Source organism: Erythrolamprus reginae, chromosome 10 (genome assembly GCF_031021105.1).
Source record: "Erythrolamprus reginae isolate rEryReg1 chromosome 10, rEryReg1.hap1, whole genome shotgun sequence".
NCBI classification, from domain to species: Eukaryota; Metazoa; Chordata; class Lepidosauria; order Squamata; family Dipsadidae; genus Erythrolamprus; species Erythrolamprus reginae.
In genome coordinates, this window is record NC_091959.1 from 37,125,001 (window position 1) to 37,143,375 (window position 18,375).

Here is an 18,375-nt window from a genome sequence, read left to right on the forward strand (position 1 = left end):
TGTTTCTGTTTTTCTGGTGATAAAGACTTTTGGCTTTCCTTTTATCGTGTGGTGTGTGTCTTTCTGGATTAATCACCCTGTAATTACGGGTGGTTGGGACTTTCTGGACTTTAGAATTGGACTCAATTTCCCAGTTATTGGGTGAGAAATTGGACTGCATTTAACCTGTGCCTTGTGTGTACCAGAAAATTCCTTTGACATTTAAAAAGGGAGTTGTTTCTGTTTTTCTGGTGATAAAGACTTTTGGGTTTTCCTTCTATCATGTGGTGTGTGTCTTTATGGACTAATTACCCTGTAATTACGGGTGGTTGGGACACGCCGGCAGAACGGGCATGAAACTGCCTGGGTTACTTTGGGCCAGTCACCAGGAGATGGTGAGTTCTAGTCCTGCCTTAGGCATGAAAGATAGCTGGGTAACTTTGGACCAATCACTAGGAGATGATGAGTTCTAGTTCTGCCTTATGCATGAAAGTTGAATGGATAGCTTGGGCCAATCACCAGGAGATTGTGAATTCTAGTCCCACTTTAAGTATAAAAGTCAACTTGATGACTTTGGCTCAATCCCTCTCTCTCTCAGCTAAGCCCACCTCACAGGACTGATGTGATGAAGAAAATAAGAGGAGGAGGACCTGTTGGATATGTTCACCGCCTTGATTTATTTGTAAGAATATTAAAGGGAGGAATACAAATAAATGGATAAATATTATAGAGTCCTCTGCTGAGCCATTAAATAAATTCAGCAACACAGTTGCTGATTTTCCCCTCTGTTCTTGGAGTGAATATATAAACAGGAAGTATTTGAACTACACGGTCCTTCAAAATTTTAAAGTGCTTTATATGCGGTAATTATAATTTCGGATCATTATACAGAGTAACAACAGCAGTGCTATTGCACTTAAAAGAACCATAAACATCCATCAATGTTGAAGCTGGTTTTTTTTTTTTTTTAAAAAAAACACTTTTGTGCCTTCACAACCCTCGGTCAAATAGCCGTACCAAGCACGGCTGGCATGGCTCTGGAGACCTCTGTATGCTGTATTTAGCTCCTTTTATACATGAATCTAAGAGCAGAGAGCTAAAATTAGTCCACAATTATAAAGTTCTAGAGAAAACAAGTGGATTTTTAAAAGCTCAAGACAATGGGAGGCAGTCTTGGTATACAGTGATCCCTTGCTTTTCGCGGGGGGATGCGTTCCAAGACCACCCGTGAAAAACGAATTTCCGTGAAGTAGAGGATTTTTTAAATGTATTTAACAAGTATTGGGACTTTTAAAACCCACTCTTTGCATTAAACATTCATTCTATAATGTTTCTCAGCTGGAACTACATGTGATATCCTACCAGTTTATTAGGGTACAGTAGTACTGTAGAAGAATTTTATGAATTTTTAATGGATTTAAAATTTTCAATGGATTTAATGGATTTAAGCCTCCTTTGAAAACCCGTGAAGTAGCGAATCCGTGAAAGATGAAACCGCAAAGTAGCGAGGGATTACTGTATTTCCAAAATGGGGAAGAATTATTTTCTTGGATATAAGACGTAACAATTTTAATGTAACACAATTCTTCTGTTCTTTGAGTTGAATTGCTCACAACTTTGATTTTGGGGCGGGGGGGGGGAATTGAATCTTTGGCCATATCAGGGACCCTCCCCCAAAGAATATAGCAAAGTCTCAAATTAATAGCCCAATTAAGAGAGTGGGTATTGCTTACTCCCAATTATCTGTTCAATGCACAGTATGTTATCCACTGGTCATTTTATGTCATTGATAATGACTTTATGTCAGCACAACACAAATTTCATCTGTTGCCTTTGCTGCCCATTGCATCATGATCGGCTGAATTGTGGTTTTGCTGCTTTTCAAATAATTCTGTTGTTGCTGCTGCTGTTGCTGTTGCTGTTGCTGCTGCTGCTGCTGCTATTATTATTATTATTATTATTATTATTATTATTATTATTATTATTATTATTATTATTACATCACGCAGTCCTATGTGCTTGGGAAGCACCCAACTGGTGATGAAATACGAAATCCAGCATAGTGATCTCGTTTGCTGAATTTCGTATTATTATTATTATTATTAATTATTATTATTATTATTATTATTACATCACACAGTCCTAGGTGTTTGGGAAGCACCCAACTGGTGATTAAATACGAAATCCAGCATAGTGATCTCGTTTGCTGAATTTCGTATTATTATTATTACAGTCATACCTCGTCTTACGAACCTAATTGGTTCCAGGGGGAGGTTCGTAAGACGAAAGGTTCGTAAGATGAAACATTGTTTCCCATAGGAAACAATGTAAAGTCAATTAATCCGTGCAACCAAAAAAAAAAAAGCGCAAAAAAACGCTGCCGCCCGGCTGTCACCTTTTAAAACAGCCTGGGGGCTTCTTAGCGACCTCCCGAACGCCGAACGCCGAACGCCAAACCCGAATTTCCGCGTTCGGAGGCTGCTGGAAAGCCGCGCGGCTGTTTTAAAAGGTGACAGCCGGGCTGGGAGGCTTCCCAGCAACCTCCCGAACCCCGAACCCGGAAGTTCGGCAAAAGTTCGGGGTTTGGGAGGTTGCTGGGGAGCCCCCCAGCCAGGCTGTAACCTTTTAAAACAGCCGGGCGGCTTCCCAGCCGTCTCCCGAAGCCGAACGCCAAACCCGAACTTCCGGGTTCTGCGTTCGGAGGCTGCTGGGAAGCCCCGCCGCCCGGCTGTCACCTTTTAAAACAGCCGGGGGGCTTCCCAGCAGCCTCCCGAACGCCGAACCCGGAAGTTCGGGTTTGGCGTTCGTAACACGAAAAAAGTTCGTAAGAAGAGGCAAATTTTTTCTGAACCCCGGGTTCGTATCTCGAGTTGTTCGTAAGACGAGGGGTTCGTATCTTGAGGTACCACTGTATTATTATTATTATTATTATTATTATTATTATTATTATTATTATTCACAGCAAGTGAGATTTTATGCTGGATTTCGTATCACACTATCACATGTTGAACATTTCCCGGTGCCACCCTTATCCATACAATTGCATAGAGACGGAAAAAGTTGCAGAGATGGAAAAACTTACTATCTTTTGGATGTGTGGCCGAGAGGATAACGCTGTGTTTCTTCTTCACTTCTTCTACAACATCTGAGATTTTGGAGATATACTTCCTCACTTCCTCGACCTTCGGAAGAGGAGGAAAAGGCATCATCAAGAGGAAGCAGGTTTGAATTTCCAGATTGTTAGCGTTCTACTGCAGAAGGCAGGTAACATCCAAGCAGACTTAATTAATCAATCAACACAGTCTTTGACCTGCAACAGTTCGTTTAGTGACCGTTCAAAGGTACAACAGCCCTGAAAAAGTGACTTAGGAATGTTTTTTTAAAAATACTTCCAACTCTTGCAACATCCCCAAGGTCCCCTGATCAAAATGTCAAATAGCATCAAAATTCAGACGCTTGGCAATTGACTCATATTTATGATAATTGCAGCCTGCTGGGGTCACATGCTCCCATTCTGCGACCTTCCGACAAAGTCAACGAGGAAGTCAGGTTCGCTTAACGACCGGGTGACTAACTTAACAACTGCAACAATTCACTTAGCAACCGTGGCAAAAGAGGTCATAAAACGGGGCAAAAATTCACTCAACAATCATCGCGCTTCACTGCAGAACTTTGGGGCTGAATTGTGGCTGTACATCGAGGGTTAGCCCGTGACAAACAACTCCATCTGTACTAAGATGGAGAAAAGTTGTACAGTGATACCTCGTCTTACGAACTTAATTGGTTCCGGGACGAGGTTCGTCAGGTGAAAAGTTCGTAAGACGAAACAATGTTTCCCATAGGAATCAATGGAAAAGTGATTTATGCGTGCAAGCCCAAAATTCACCCCTTTTGCCAGCCGAAGCACCCGTTTTTGCGCTGCTGGGATTCCCCTGAGGCTCCCCTCCATGGGATACCCCACCTCCGGACTTCCCTGTTTTTGCCATGCTGCAGGGGAATCCCAGCAGGGGAATCCCAGCATCACAAAAACGGGCGCTTCGCTGGCAACGGAAGTCCCCCATGTCTCAATTCCCCCATGCCTGACGGCAGAGGTGAGTTTGGATATCCAAGTTTGGTTATCCAAGATGTTGGATAACCATTTGTCCGAGGTAGTGTAGGATCTCCTGCCTAAGCAGGGGGTTGGAGTAGAAGACCTCCAAGGTCCCTTCCAACTCTGTTGTTGTTGTTATTATTACTACTACTACTTCTATTCTATTCTGTTCCTTTCCGTTCCATTCCATTCTATTTCAAGAGGCAGCTGGGCTTTTCTGGTTTTGGTCTGAAGAGCTGAAGAAGCTGCTTGGATGAAGAGTGAAAGGTCTTCAAAGAAAAAGTCCAGCTGCCTCTTGGAAAAGCACCTTTGGGACAGCCGTGACCTGGATGGTTGAGAATCTCCATAGACATTGGGAACAGTCCCTAAAGTGAGAAGACATGTGTGACCTTTATTTGACACCCCCAAAGGATTACAAAACTCAGGGGAATCCTGCCAAACACATCTCAACGTAGTTTCTGCTGCTTGAGAGTCTGCCGTGCAATTAGCCCCTGGGCAAATCCAAGCCAAAGCCATTACAGTTAGTCCTCGACTTACGACAGTTCGTTTAGTTAACATTTCAAGTTATGACGACACTGAAAAAGGGGAACCTGGGAGCATTTTTAGCGCTTAGGACCCTTGCAGTATTAATATTAATAATAATAATTTATTAGATCTGTATGCCGCCCCTCTCCGCAGTATTCCTACAGTCAGATGCTTGAGCGTTGACTCACATTTATGATGGTCACAGCATCCCAGGTTGCAAAAAGGGGAAAAACAGATTCACCTAACAACCGTGTCAATCATTTAGGAATATTAAATATGCTTGGAACAGACTTCCAGCAGACGTGGTTGGTAAATCCACAGTAACGGAATTTAAACATGCTTGGGATAAACATAGATCCATCCCAGGATAAAATATAGGAAATAGTATAAGGGCAGACGAGATAATAATTAATAATAATTTATTAGATTTGTATGCCGTCCCTCTCTGAGGTCTTTTTCTGCCGTTCAATGTTTCTATGAAGAATATTCTCTTCTCTTCTCCTCTATTCCTATTCTATTTCTATTTTCTAATTCCTATCCTATCCTTTCCTAATTCCTAATTTCTATTCTATTCCATTCCATATTCTATTTCCTATTTTCTAATTCCTATCTTATACTTTTCTTTCCTTATTCCTCATTCATATTCTATTCTATATTCTATTCTAATTCCTAATTCTATTTCCTAACTTATCCTATGCTATTTTATCCTTTTCTCATTCCTATTCTATTCTATTCTATTCCTAATTCCTAATTCCTATCCTATTCTTTCCTAATTCCTAATAATTTCTATTCTATTCTATTCTATTTCTATTCTGATTTAAGAATCGCAGTGACTCACTTTACCAAGTCGTAGAATGGAGCAAAAGTCACTTCATAGACCTCTCACTTAGCTACATAAATTCTGGACTCAAATGTGCTTGTTAAATTGAAGACTACCTGTATTTTCCCCCCTATTTTTCTTGAGGAAAGTTACACACTCGGAAACAAACCAAACGTTTTGGAAGCCAACTAGACCACAAAAGGAGTCCGTGGCTTCCAGTTTAGTGAAAAGAGAAACTTAGGACTGTGTTTCACACTTGCAACATTTACAGCAGTGGTTCTCAACCTTTCTAATGCCGCGGCCCTTTAATACAACTCCTAATGTTGTGGTGACCCCCAACCATAAGCCTAGCCGCCAATTCTCCCAACAGAGCTTTAAGCTGATTAAAGCTTAAACGCCTGATTGGTCAGATTGTAAAAATATGTTCCAAGGCATCAGAATAGAAGCTTCAGTTCCTAACACCATGGAGAATTTGTCTTTTCCCAGGGGCTTTGGCGAACCCAGTGAAACGGTTGTTCGACTCCCAAAGGGGTCTTGACCCCCAGGTTGAGAACCACTGATTGGCAGCCTCCCCATGTGGTCATGCGATCAAAATTTGGGCATTTGGCAACTGGTTCATAGTTACGATCTCCTTTTGTGACCTTCTGGCAAGCAAGCAACCCGGATAAGACAGAGTGGATGTGGGTTTTGCCTCCCAAGGACAATTCCATCTGTCCATCCGTAACCCTGGGGGGGTGGGAATTATTGACCCCCTCAGAGAGGGTACGTAACCTGGGCGTCCTCCTCGATCCACAGCTCACATTAGAGAACTATCTTTCAGCTGTGGCGAGGGGGACGTTTGCCCAGGTTCGCCTGGTGCACCAGTTGCAGCCCTATTTGGATCGGAAGTCACTGCTCACAGTCACTCATGCCCTCATCACCTCGAGGCTCGACTACTGTAATGCTCTCTACATGGGGCTACCTTTGAAAAGTGTTCGGAAACTTCAGATCGTGCAGAATGCAGCTGCGAGAGCAATCATGGGCTTCCCCAAATATGCCCATGTTACACCAACACTCCGCAGTCTGCATTGGTTGCCGATCAATTTCCAGTCACAATTCAAAGTGTTGGCCATGACCTATAAAGCCCTTCATGGCATCAAACCAAACTATCTCCGGGACCACCTTCTGCTGCACAAATCCCAGCGACCGATTAAGTCCCACAGAGTGGGCCTTCTCTGGGTCCCGTCAACTAAACAATGTCGTTTGGCGGCTCCCAGGGGAAGAGCCTTCTCTGTGGTGGCCCCGACCCTCTGGAACCAGCTCCCCCAAGATTAGAACTGCCCCCACCCTCCTTGCCTTTCGTAAACTCCTTAAAACCCACCTCTGCCATCAGGCATGGGGGAACTGAAATATATTCCCCAGGCCTATACTGTTTATGTATGGTATGTTTGTGTGCATGTTTTTTAAATTATGGGTTTTTAGTTTTAATTATTAGATTTGTATTGTACATTGTTTCTTTATTACTGTTGTGAGCCGCCCCGAGTCTACGGAGAGGGGCGGCGTACAAATTTAATAAATAAATAAATACATTTAATAAAGTTAAAATGGGAAGCCACCATAAATCTTCACATCTGCAGCGGTTCACACCAGGGTGAGAAAGGTTGGGAGACGAAGCAAAATTCACTCGACAACTGCCTCGCTTAGTAACCAAAATGTGGGGCTCAATTTTGCGACCAGACGTCGAGGGCTGCCTGTTTTACCTGTTGGAAAAAGTTCTCCATGTAATGGTCGATCTCGACGACAACCGTTGCTTCTCCATCTTCGTTTTGGGCGCGCTAAAGGAAGCAGAAAAATAATCTTTTTTCAAAAGCTGCAAAGACAGATGAGGCCAGTGGTGTCGAACCCATGGCACGCATGCTACAGATGGCATTTATTTATTTTATTTATTTATTTTGTCCAATACGCAATAATACACAATGAAGATAATAGGGGATAACTTCAAGTAAAATATATTAGAGAGAGAAAAGAGGAGAGAGTATAGGAATAAAATATATCAATAAGAGAATAGAAAAAGAGTTATATAGTGGTACCTCTACTTAAGAACTTAATTCGTTCCGTGACCAGGTTCTTAAGTGGAAACATTTTTTCCATAGGGATCAATGTAAAAGCAAATAATGTGTGCAAATCCGTTAGGAAAGAAATAAAAGCTCGGAATTTGGGTGGGAGGAGCAGGAGGAAGAAGAGGAGGAGGACAGTCGCTGCCCAGAGCGAAGGAAGTGTTTCTTTTCTCTGGGCACTGGCAGAGGTTTATTCCTCTCCAAGCGCCCAGAGAAAGGAAAAGGCTTCGTTCGCTCTGGACTGCCAAAACCTCCTTAAGCGCCACCAAAAGGTTCCTCTGGCAGCCCAGAAAAGCCCGAGATGGCCGGGATTAAAGGGGGAATGGCAGGAAACTGGCCGGGCCTTCGTGCCGCTCTCAAATTTCCTGGGAACTTTTTCTGGGATCGGGTTCTTAAGTAGAGCCAAAAAAATCTTGAACACCTGGTTCTTATCTAGAAACGTTCTTAAGTAGAGGTGTTCTTAGGTAGAGGTATCACTGTAGGTATAGAAGAGAAGATATATGGGATATAGGAGAGACAATAGGACAGGGGTCGGAAGGCACATTAGTGCACTTATACACGGCCCTTACTGACCTGAATCTGGAGATGTCAACTGTGGATAGTCTAAGGGTAAAATGTTAGGGGTTAGAGGATGACACTACGGAGTCTGGCAATGCGCACCCGCTAGCTGATTTCTGGCTTGCGCAGAGGCTCCGGGAAGGCATTTTCAGCCTCTGGGGGGGATGGGAAGCCATTTTCGCCCGCCCCAGACCCTAAGAATGCCTCTGAAGCCTGGGGAGGGCAAAAAACAGGGGGATCGCGTGTGCATGCGCAGGGAGGCACTGAATTATGGGTGTGGGCAGGGGTGCGCAGCAGGCAGGACAGGGTGGAACGCAGTTCCACCAGTGGAAATGAAGAGGCGTGCACAGCTCCAGCTGATCGGCAGCTGTCACTTCTTGGATTACTGGTCTTGGCTCGGCTCTCCTTTCCCCCCTTCTGCTGCTGCTGTGTCTGCGCTCCTTGCTTTTTCCTTTTTCCTCCTTCCTGGCCTTGGACGAGCTTCCCTCTCTCCTGCCCGGCTCCCCTCCAGCCTCACGCGGCCACTTCCCACCTGCGGTGCAAGCAGAAGGCATGAGTGGAAGCGGCGCTGGCAGCATTTATGCTTCTGGCAGCACCTGTTCACCTAGCTACCCAGCCTGAAGCAGGGGGGACGACCCAGGAAGGAGAGCGCGGGAAATTGTCACCCCAGCGAGCGACACTGGTAAGGTTGTAAGTCGAGGACTTAACAGTTCACTTGAACGATGATGATCATTCAAGCCACTCCCACTGGTCACATGGCCGGCAAGCCACTCCTACCCAGTCACATGGCCATTAAGCCACACCCACATAATAAGCCACATCTACAGTGTGGCAGTAAAAAATTTGGCTGCCATTACTGATGTGAAGTACTAGCACCACTTTTATAAAATCTTCACGTGATGTTGATTCTATGCCTTTATCCAGGATCGTATTTATACAGTATTAGCTTTTTTTTGGGGGGGGGCTGCTGTTGCACGCTTCTGGCTCATATTTAAGTGATTGTCTGCTAGGACTGATTACAAAGCCTTTATAAAGTTATAAGTCAAGACTTATAAAGTCTTAAAGGGACGCGGTGACTCAGGGGCTAAGATGCTGAGCTGGTTGACTGAAAGGTCGGCAGTTCGGCGGTTCGAATCCCTAACGCCGCCTAACGGGGTGAGCTCCCATTACTTGTCCCAGCTTCCGCCAACCTGGCAGTTTGAAAGCACCTAAAAAATGCAGGTAGAAAAACAGGGACCACCTTTGGTGGAAAGGGAACAGTGTTCCGTGCACCTCTGGCGTTTGGTCATGCCGACCACATGACCACGGAGAATGTCTTCGGACATCTCTGGCTCTTTAGCTTAGAAATGGAGATGAACACTGCCCTCTAGAGTTGGGAACGACTAGCACCTATGTGCAAGAGGAATCTTTTACCTTTATCTTATAAAGTCTTAGTAAAGCCACATCTGGAATCCTGAATCCAGTTTTGGTCACCACATTATTTTTTTTTTAAATGTCGAGATTTTGGAAAATGTGCAGAGAAGAGCAACTAAGTTGATTAAAGGCTTGGAGACCAAAACATATGAAGAACAGTTGCAGGAATTGGGCATGGCCAGACTAAAGAAAAGAAACATAGAAACATAGAAGTCTGACGGCAGAAAAAGACCTCATGGTCCACCTAGTCTGCCTTTATACTATTTTCTGTATTTTATCTTAGGATGGATATATGTTTATCCAAGGCATGTTTAAATTCAGTTACTGTGGTTATATCTACCTCGTTTGCTGGAAGTTTGTTCCAAGGATCTACTACTCTTTCAGTAAAATAATATTTTCTCATGTTGCTTTTGATCTTTCCCCCAACTAACCTCAGATTGTGTCCCCTTGTTTAACCCTTTAACATATTAAATGTTTCGATCATGTCCCCCCTTTTCCTTCTGTCCTCCAGACTAGACAGATTGAGTTCATGAAGACTTTCCTGATACGTTTTATGCTTAAGCCCTTCCACCATTCTTGTAGCCCGACTTTGGACCCATTCAATTTTGTCAATGTCTTTTTGTAGGTGAGGTCTCCAAAAATGAACACAGTATTCCAAATGTGGTCTCACCAGCACTCTATATAGCGGTATCATAATCTCCCTCTTCCTGCTTGTTATACCTCTAGCTATGCAGCCAAGCATCCTACTTGCTTTCCCTACCACCCGACTACACTGCTCACCCATTTTGAGACTGTCAGAAATCACTACCCCTAAGGGTTAGGGGTGACATGACAGCGGTACTCCAATATTTGAGGGGCTGCCACAAAGAAGTGAGGGGTCAATTAATTTTCCAAAGCACCAGGGGGGCAGGACAAGGAACAATGGATGGAATCTAATCAAGAAGTGAAGCAATCAGGAATTAAGGAGACATTTCCTATCAGTGAGGACAATTTACCAGTGGAACAGCTTGCCACGTGAAATTGAGGGTGCTTCATCACTGGAGGTTTGTAAGAAAAGAATGGACTGCCATTTAACTGAAATGGTCTCCTGCTTGAGCAGCGGGCTGGACTAGAAGATCTTCAAGGCCCCTTAAAGCTCTATTCTGATTAATGATGCATGGTTATGGCTTGTAACCTAGCCTAGTAGAGATCAGAATCTTTACAGCTCAACCCAACCTTTCCTTCTTTGCAGTGAGTGCTTCTTCCCCTAATAAAATTATAATTTATGCCTTTTTCCTGCACTTAAAAAGATTGGTGACAAAAATGTCATTCATGAATTTGCTGTCCCCTGTGTCTTCTCATTCCTTATGACTCATTCACAAGACAAAGGAGAAGCTTTTCAAGCCAGGAACAGACACACAACGGAAATATTTGTGCATCAAAAACTTTCCTATGTGATCCTCAGAGAATAAATTAAGCTTCCCAACCAATTAAATAAACCTTTTCCCAGCTATTTTGCTAAAAGTTCAACGTGACGTATACCTGCTCGGAGACAAAATGCGTAAAATCAGTGGGATGCTTTCACAATTGCACCCCTTGTTCAAACTGTTCACAATTTCACTTAGAGCTGGTCATCTTTGCTTTAGGAGAACATAAATTGCTGGCTGTGTGTGTGTTGGGGGTGAGTATAAGAGGCTGAAAATTTGGGCATGTCTTATACTCTGACTGTAGCTTTATCAAAGCTTTTTCTTCCAGCCCTAACGATCCTCCCAGCTTCCTACTTCCACCAAAGAAGGGTTTTTTCAGCCCTGAGTCTTTGCAGGCTTGTTTTCATTCCTACCCCCTCTGAATAAGGTTTTTTCAGCCCTAACTAGGGGATAAAATAATGTGCTGAAGCTGATCAGACTAAGGATGCTAGCCAGATGAATACCTGGTGGGCAGATTTTTCCCCCTTATTTCCCTCCCCCAAAACTAAGGTGTGTTTTATGATCCGAAAAATACAGTATCTATCTATCATCTATCTATCTATCTATCTATCTATCTATCTATCTATCTATCTATCTATCTATCTATCATCTATCTATCTATCTATCTATCTATCTATCTATCTATCTATCTACCTACCTACCTACCTACCTACCTACCTACTTACCCACCTACCTACCAAGAACATTTTGGAATATTTTGAGATGTAATCTGAAGCAGTCTTGAGGATTTAGCTGCCCTGAGTCCCACTGGGATTGGGCAACATAGAAGTCAAATAAATTAAATTATCTATCTAATCTTTAGCTGCCTACTTACCTGCCAACCATCTATCAACTGTACTATCTATCATCTATCTATTGTCCATTCTACCTACCTACCTACCTACCTCTCTATCTAGCATATAAGTCCAATTAATAATAATAATAATAATAATTATTATTATTATTATCATCTGTCTGTCTGTCTGTCTGTCTGTCTATCTATCTATCTATCTATCTATCTATCTATCTATCCAAGTCTTCGGAGAGGGGCGGCATGCAAATCTAATAAATAAATAAAATAAATAAATAAATATCTATCTTTCAGTCTGCTGTCTGTTTATCCATATGCCCATCTTTAGCTGCCTACTTACCTACCAATCATCTATCAACTGTACTATCTATCATCTATCTATTGTCCATTCTTTCTACCTACCTACCTATCTATCCATCTATCTAGCATTTAAGTCCAATTAATAATAATAATTATTATTATTATCTATCTGTCTGTCTGTTTATCCATCTGTCCATCTTTAGCTGCCTACTTACCTACCAATCATCTATCAACTGTACTATCTATCATCTATTTATTGTCCATTCTATCTACCGGTATCTATCTGTTTGTCTGTCCGTCCATCCGTCTATCCATCTAACTAATTTTTCATTGCTACTCCCTCCGAAGAATATTTTTTCCAGCCCTAATGAGGCCCTAACAATCTTCCCAGCTTTTTCATTGCCACTCTCTCTGAATAAGGGCTTTTTTTTTCAGCCCTAACCAGGGGATAAAATAATGTGCTGAAGCTGACCAGACTAAGGACGCTAACCAGATTTATTTATTTGACTTCTATGCTGCCCAATCCCTAAGGACTCAGGGCAGCTAAAGATGAATACCTGGTAGGCAGAACTTTTTCCCGCATTTTCTTCCCCCCAAAATTAAGGTCTTATACACTGGTGCGTCTTATACAGTATAACAGAAGGCTGATCCAAACCCTAACAAGTCCTCCCATCTTTCTCCTATGATCGAGAAAGTGAATTTGGGATTTATCTATTGTTGTTCCAAAGGGCAAGTGGTCTTTGTTTTTCCTTGAAGACCTTTCGCTTCTCATTCCAAGAAGCTTCTTCAGTTCTTCTTCACTTTCAGCCAGAACTGGGGAAGCTTCTTGGATGAGAAGTGAGACATCTTCAAGGAAAAACACAGAAAGTGTTTTCTTACATATGTTCTTCTAAAGTCCTCGGAGAGGGGAGGCATACAAATATTATCATCATCATTATTATTATTATTATTATTATTATTATTATGCGAAGTAAGTGCAACCAGCTCACAGTGAAATTCTGAACGTTGAATGCAAAAGGTGTGTTCGTTGTGAAACCATTGTGGGATTGAATATAATAAGCCGTTTTAAAGTTACCGAAGTTAAACGAAAGGCTCTTTAGTCCTAACACCTTCCTTTTCCTTTTTAAAGCTTCTTTGTTGTCTCAGGAAGAGATAAGAATGAGAGGAAGGAAAAACATATCACAAGCTCACAGACACACTCAAATATCCAATTGTAACGCTACAAAAAATAAAAAAAAATAGTCAGAGGAATACTGATGGTGTTGTTCTTGCAAATTACCTTGGACAAAATGGAAGCAATGCAAACATTCCAACAGAACCAAAAGCCGCCTATCACGCATACAAAATTAAAATGATAATTTTAAAATTATGGTTTTTCTGCATAGCCCACAATGCTTTTGCTTACATAGAAGTTTTATTATTTATTTTAAACTTATTTTGCTACATCAGGAGGAGTCTGATATCAATGCCTTTTCCCCCTCTTTCCCCACTCTACCTAATATTTTTCTCTCTTTTCTTCCTTTTCACAAAATACAAAAATATAAAGAAAAAGAAAGGCAAAATACGCCTTTCTTTTTCTTTATATTTTTGCATTTTGTGTTTGGATAAAATTTTGATACGAGAATCTCTTTTCTTGGTTATTGTTTTTTAAACACCTTTTTCTCATTAATTGCTTGGGAAAAAGAAAGTTAGGGATAATTTATTATTTCATTTATATGCCTGCCCGGCTCAGGATTCTTTGAAATGCCTTTTAGGGCTCAACACCTCTGGGAGAGGCAGAGTTGAGCTTCCTTTGCTTTCCAGGAAAACAAAGTCCTGGGAGAGGGACAGTATTCTAGTTAGTTAGTTAGTTAGTTAGTTAGTTAGTTAGTTAGTTAGTTAGTTAGTTAGTTAGTTAGTTAGCTTGTTTGTTTGTTTGTACTTATATGCCGCCCCTCTCCGTGGACTCGCAGCGGCTTACAACATTTTAGTAAAAAAAACAACAAGAAATAAAACATTCTAGGCCAATTAATAGGATAATAACTTTAAAAAAAATCTTAAAACTAAACATTTAAAATCAAAAAGTCACATTCATATTATCATACCAGATACATTCATTGGGCAGAGGTTGGGGTCTAATGACCCCCAAGCCTGGTGACATAAATGTGTTTTCAAATAAATAAAAATAAAAATAAACAAACAAATAAAAGATGAAAAACTGGGATTCGATTTAAAACTTTTCCCAGTCGGAAATTTATCCCAAAAAGGCCCCGATCAGCAGTTTCATTTTAGCAAGGGGGGATTCTCTGCCCAGTGGCTGGGTAGGCGTGGCCGTGGTGGGCGTGGCCTAGTGAGCCTCATGCATCGCATTGCAAAGGATGCGTTTTTGCCGTAACCGGCAGTATCGGGTTGCTAGCCGGTATGGGCCGCACTGTACACTGTAGCAAAAATGGAGTTGTGTGCGCAGCTCTACATCTCCAGTGCACGGGTGCATACCAGTGAGATTTTGCTTCTGCAGATGAGTGGGAAGCAAAATCTCTCAAGAGGATGTGCACAGACGTGAGATTTTGGCTTTTTTTTTTGCTTCTGCGCATGTGCGAAGCAAAAAAACAACCAAAATAACGTGTGTGTAGGCGTCCTCTCGCAAGATTTAACTTCCTGCACATGCGCAGAAGCAAAATCCCATTGGGATGTATGCGCGCACACAGCGGCGACGCACAGCTGCACACGTATCGCAGTGGTAGCGGCAGTAAGTAGCAACCCCCCACCTACTCCCCAGGCTCCGGATGTCCTCTGGAGGCTGGAAACAGATTCATTTCTGGCCTTCCCAAACTTCCGGTAGGCCCGTTTTTGCCCTCGCGGAGCCTCCGTGCATGCCCTGTACTGACAGGGTGCGTTTCAAAAGTAATGCAATTATTTTTTTTAAAAAGTAATTTATTGAACAGATTTGCACAAACCCTTAAAATTCTGCAAAGTACTGTCCTTGGGCCTCTACACATTTTTTCCAGCGACTCTGCCATGACCGGTACACGCCCTGGGAGGCATCTTCGGGGACCTCTTGCAAGGTCTTTGTCACGGCTGATTGTATCTCTTCTATGGATGAAAAACGTGCCTGGCCACAACGCACTACGAGTCCGCATGTTCCTGGTCCCACTCGCCCTATAGTCCTGATGTCGACCCAGCAGACTTCTTTTTGTTTCCTCGGATAAAGGCAGCCCTGAAAGGAACCCGTTTTTGATCCATAGAAGAGATCCAATCAGATTCCAGAGGGGCAGGGCCACCACAGAGAAGGCTCTTCCCCTAGGTCCTGCCAGACGACATTGTTTAGTCGACGTGACCCGGAGAAGGCCAACTCTGTGGCACCTAATCGGCCGCTGGGATTCATGCAGCAGAAAGCGGTCCTGTAGATATTCTGGTCCGATTTCTTTCTTTCTTTCTTTCTTTCTTTCTTTCTTTCTTTCTTTCTTTCCTTCCTTCCTTCCTTCCTTCCTTCCTTCCTTCCTTACTTACTTACTTACTTACTAGATTTGTATGCCGCCCCTCTCCGTAGACTCGGGGCGGCTCACAACAACAATAAAACAATTCATGACAAATCTAATAATTTGCCATGCAGGGCTTTATAGGTCATTACCAAGACTTTGAATTGTGACCGGAAATTAATTGGCAACCAGTTCAGGACAGTTATGGACAGTTCCAAGTTGCAATGGCCCTAAAATGTGACTTACAACCATTTTTCACAGTTATGACCTTTGCCACATCCTCACGGTCACATAATCAAAATTCAGATGCTTGACAATGGGTTCATATTTATGATGGTTGCGATGTCAGGGTGTATGTGTTACACGATCCCCTCTTGTGACGTTTCAACAAGCAAAGTCAATGGGGATGCCAGGTTCACTTAACAACCCTGTTACTCAGTTAACAACTGCAGCGATTCGCTCAACAATGGTGGCGAGAAAGGTTTTAAAATGGGGCAAAGGTCAGCTAGCAATGTCTCACTTTAGGACAGAAATGTTGGGCACAATTGTGGTTCTAACTCAACTTGCCTCTATGTAGTGGGTATATCTTTAAATAAATATTCTATTATTATTATTATTATTATTATTATTATTATTATTATTATTATTATTTATTAGATTTGTATGCCGCCCCTCTCCAAAGACACAATCTCTCCTTTCTCTTCAAGAAAACTCAAAGCAGGTAAGAAGATTGAAATTGCAATTAAAATGTCAGTTAGCAATGTGAACATATTAAACACAGGCACAGACCAACAACTGCACACAGGCGTTGATGCAAGATGCTTTCTTTAAAATAACACACAAACACACACAAGGGTGTCCAAACTCTATCACATCTAAGGTTTTAAAACTACTAATTTCCATCAGTCTTAACACATCTGGTAAAGGACGGAGAAGGTTTCTTTGGTGTTTTTCCTCCGAGTTGTTTGTTCACTGATTCTTTGTATCTTCCCAGCCAGTAGCAAAACAAAATGCAATGTTTTCAAAACACCCGTTCATTTGACACAAACTTTTTTTGCTGAAAGGATAAGATTGCCTGGTAGTGTGATTACAAAACGCTTGCATTTTATCAGGCAACTTTGCTGCGTTTTAAAATAAAGCAATGTCTTCCATTGAGAGGAGAAAACAATGCTTCAAAAATTTAAAAAAAACCAACAGGCAAAGCTTCATGCAAACAATTAAGACTTTTTTTTAAGCAAAAGGGTTAAACAAGAGAGAGGAAGGCGATTGCCGAAATCAACCGGCCCTGGTAGAAAAGATGTCTCTTGCAAAATTCGTCAACCTTGGAATGGGGGTCTTTGCTTTGCTCAGCTGTTTTTTAAATATATATATATATATATATATTATTTGGTTTGGTTTGGTTGTTCTAAGCTGGCTGCCCTCTGTGTGACGACCACCTTTGGAGGAATAATTTTTTTTAAAAAATTCAGAAAGCTTCACTGGCACAAAGACATACCTGGATTAGATAACTCTTGACTTTAAGACACTTGTTAGATTTTTACATGATTGTAGATGTGATGTTCTTTTAGTATTTTGAATGTTAGATTTCTCACATATTTTGTACTTGTCTTGTTGTAAGCTGCCCCGAAGTCTCAGGAGAAGGGCGGCATAGAAATCTCAATTAATAATATCTCCGGGACCGCCTTCTGCCTCACGAATCCCAGCGACCGATTAGGTCCCACAGAGTTGGCCTTCTCGGGGCGGGACCCAGGGGAAGAGCCTTCTCTGTGGTGGCCCTGACCCTCTGGAATCAACGCCCCCTGGAGATCAGGGCTGCCCCCACCCTCCTTGTCTTTCACAAACTTCTCAAAACCCACCCGGGGCCATTTCATTTTATGCATGCTTTGTCTGGGATGTATGACTGTTATTAAGGATTTTAAACTGTTTTTAACTATTGGATTTGTACTGTGTTTTGCCCCGAGTCTCCGGAGAGGGGTGGCATACAAATCTAATTAATAATAATAATAATAATAATAATAATAATAATAATAATAAATTTAATAAATAAATATAAATTTAATTTATAAATGAAATAAAGGGGTGGGGTTGTAGAAAGCGGCTCCCCCCCCCCGAAAGGCGTACGACTAGCATCCCCATCCGTCCTGGCTTCTGCATCTACAACCCCCGGGAGCCTTCGCTGCAGCAGGAGGCAAGGATGCTGCCGCGCATCCTTTCATTGGCTTCTCCTCCCCCACCTCCCGGTCGGGGGCTTTTCCTCCCTAAGGGTCACCCTCCCTCCGCCGCCGCCTCTTCAAGCCTCTCACCGATGCCAGCTCGGCCAGACGGTCCCTCATCCTGGCTGGGCTCCTCCAGCCGGTTCTCCCCGGGCGTGTCCGCTGCTCCTTGCCCACCGTACGAGGCTCCCGGCTCCGGGAGGATCCAACGGCGGCACAACACCGCCCCGTTCGCTGATACCAGGGCAACCACTACCCGGCCGCCTCCCAGTGCGCAGACGCAGGCGTCTTCTCCCGTTAGAAAGCCCGAAAGAATCCAGCGGGCAAGAGGGACCGAGGGAGGGGTGTGGCCGTTTGGCACGAGAAGGGCGGAGCTATGCAAATGTTGAGGTTGGCCCAAGCGAAAAGGGGAGGGGCGACAGAGTCTCGTATTAAGATACTGTATCACTGAAGGACCAAGAGAGGGGGTGGGGCCACTTACAAAGGGAGGGAGGAGCTATGCACATATGGAGTCTGGTCCAAGCTGAAAAGGGAGGGGCCACAGAACTCGTATTAAGATCCTATGTGGAATACAGTACTGTATTACAAGTGATAAAGGGAGGGGGGGTGGCGTTGTAGAAAGAAAGGGCGGAGCTATGCAAATATGTTATATCCAGGCAATGAAGCT

At 42.9% G+C, this 18,375-nt stretch overlaps 1 protein-coding gene across 3 annotated transcripts in view; it reads right to left on the reverse strand.

Annotated features, from left to right (window-relative positions):
- Window positions 1–18,026, reverse strand: part of STX2 (syntaxin 2) — a 41,217-nt gene extending 23,191 nt beyond the window's left edge. Inside the window, exons 1-3 of one of the 3 annotated variants that reach the window (XM_070762539.1) lie at window positions 17,799–18,026; window positions 7,154–7,228; window positions 3,062–3,161 (exon numbers count right to left, since the gene is read on the reverse strand). In XM_070762539.1, coding sequence (XP_070618640.1) covers window positions 3,062–3,161; window positions 7,154–7,228; window positions 17,799–17,828 — 205 coding nt within the window. In that variant the 5' untranslated portion in view covers window positions 17,829–18,026. The remainder of the gene's footprint in view (window positions 1–3,061; window positions 3,162–7,153; window positions 7,229–17,798) is intronic. The other 2 variants (XM_070762541.1, XM_070762540.1) reach the window with 2 other exon arrangements.
- Between the last annotated feature and the right edge of the window lie 349 nt (window positions 18,027–18,375).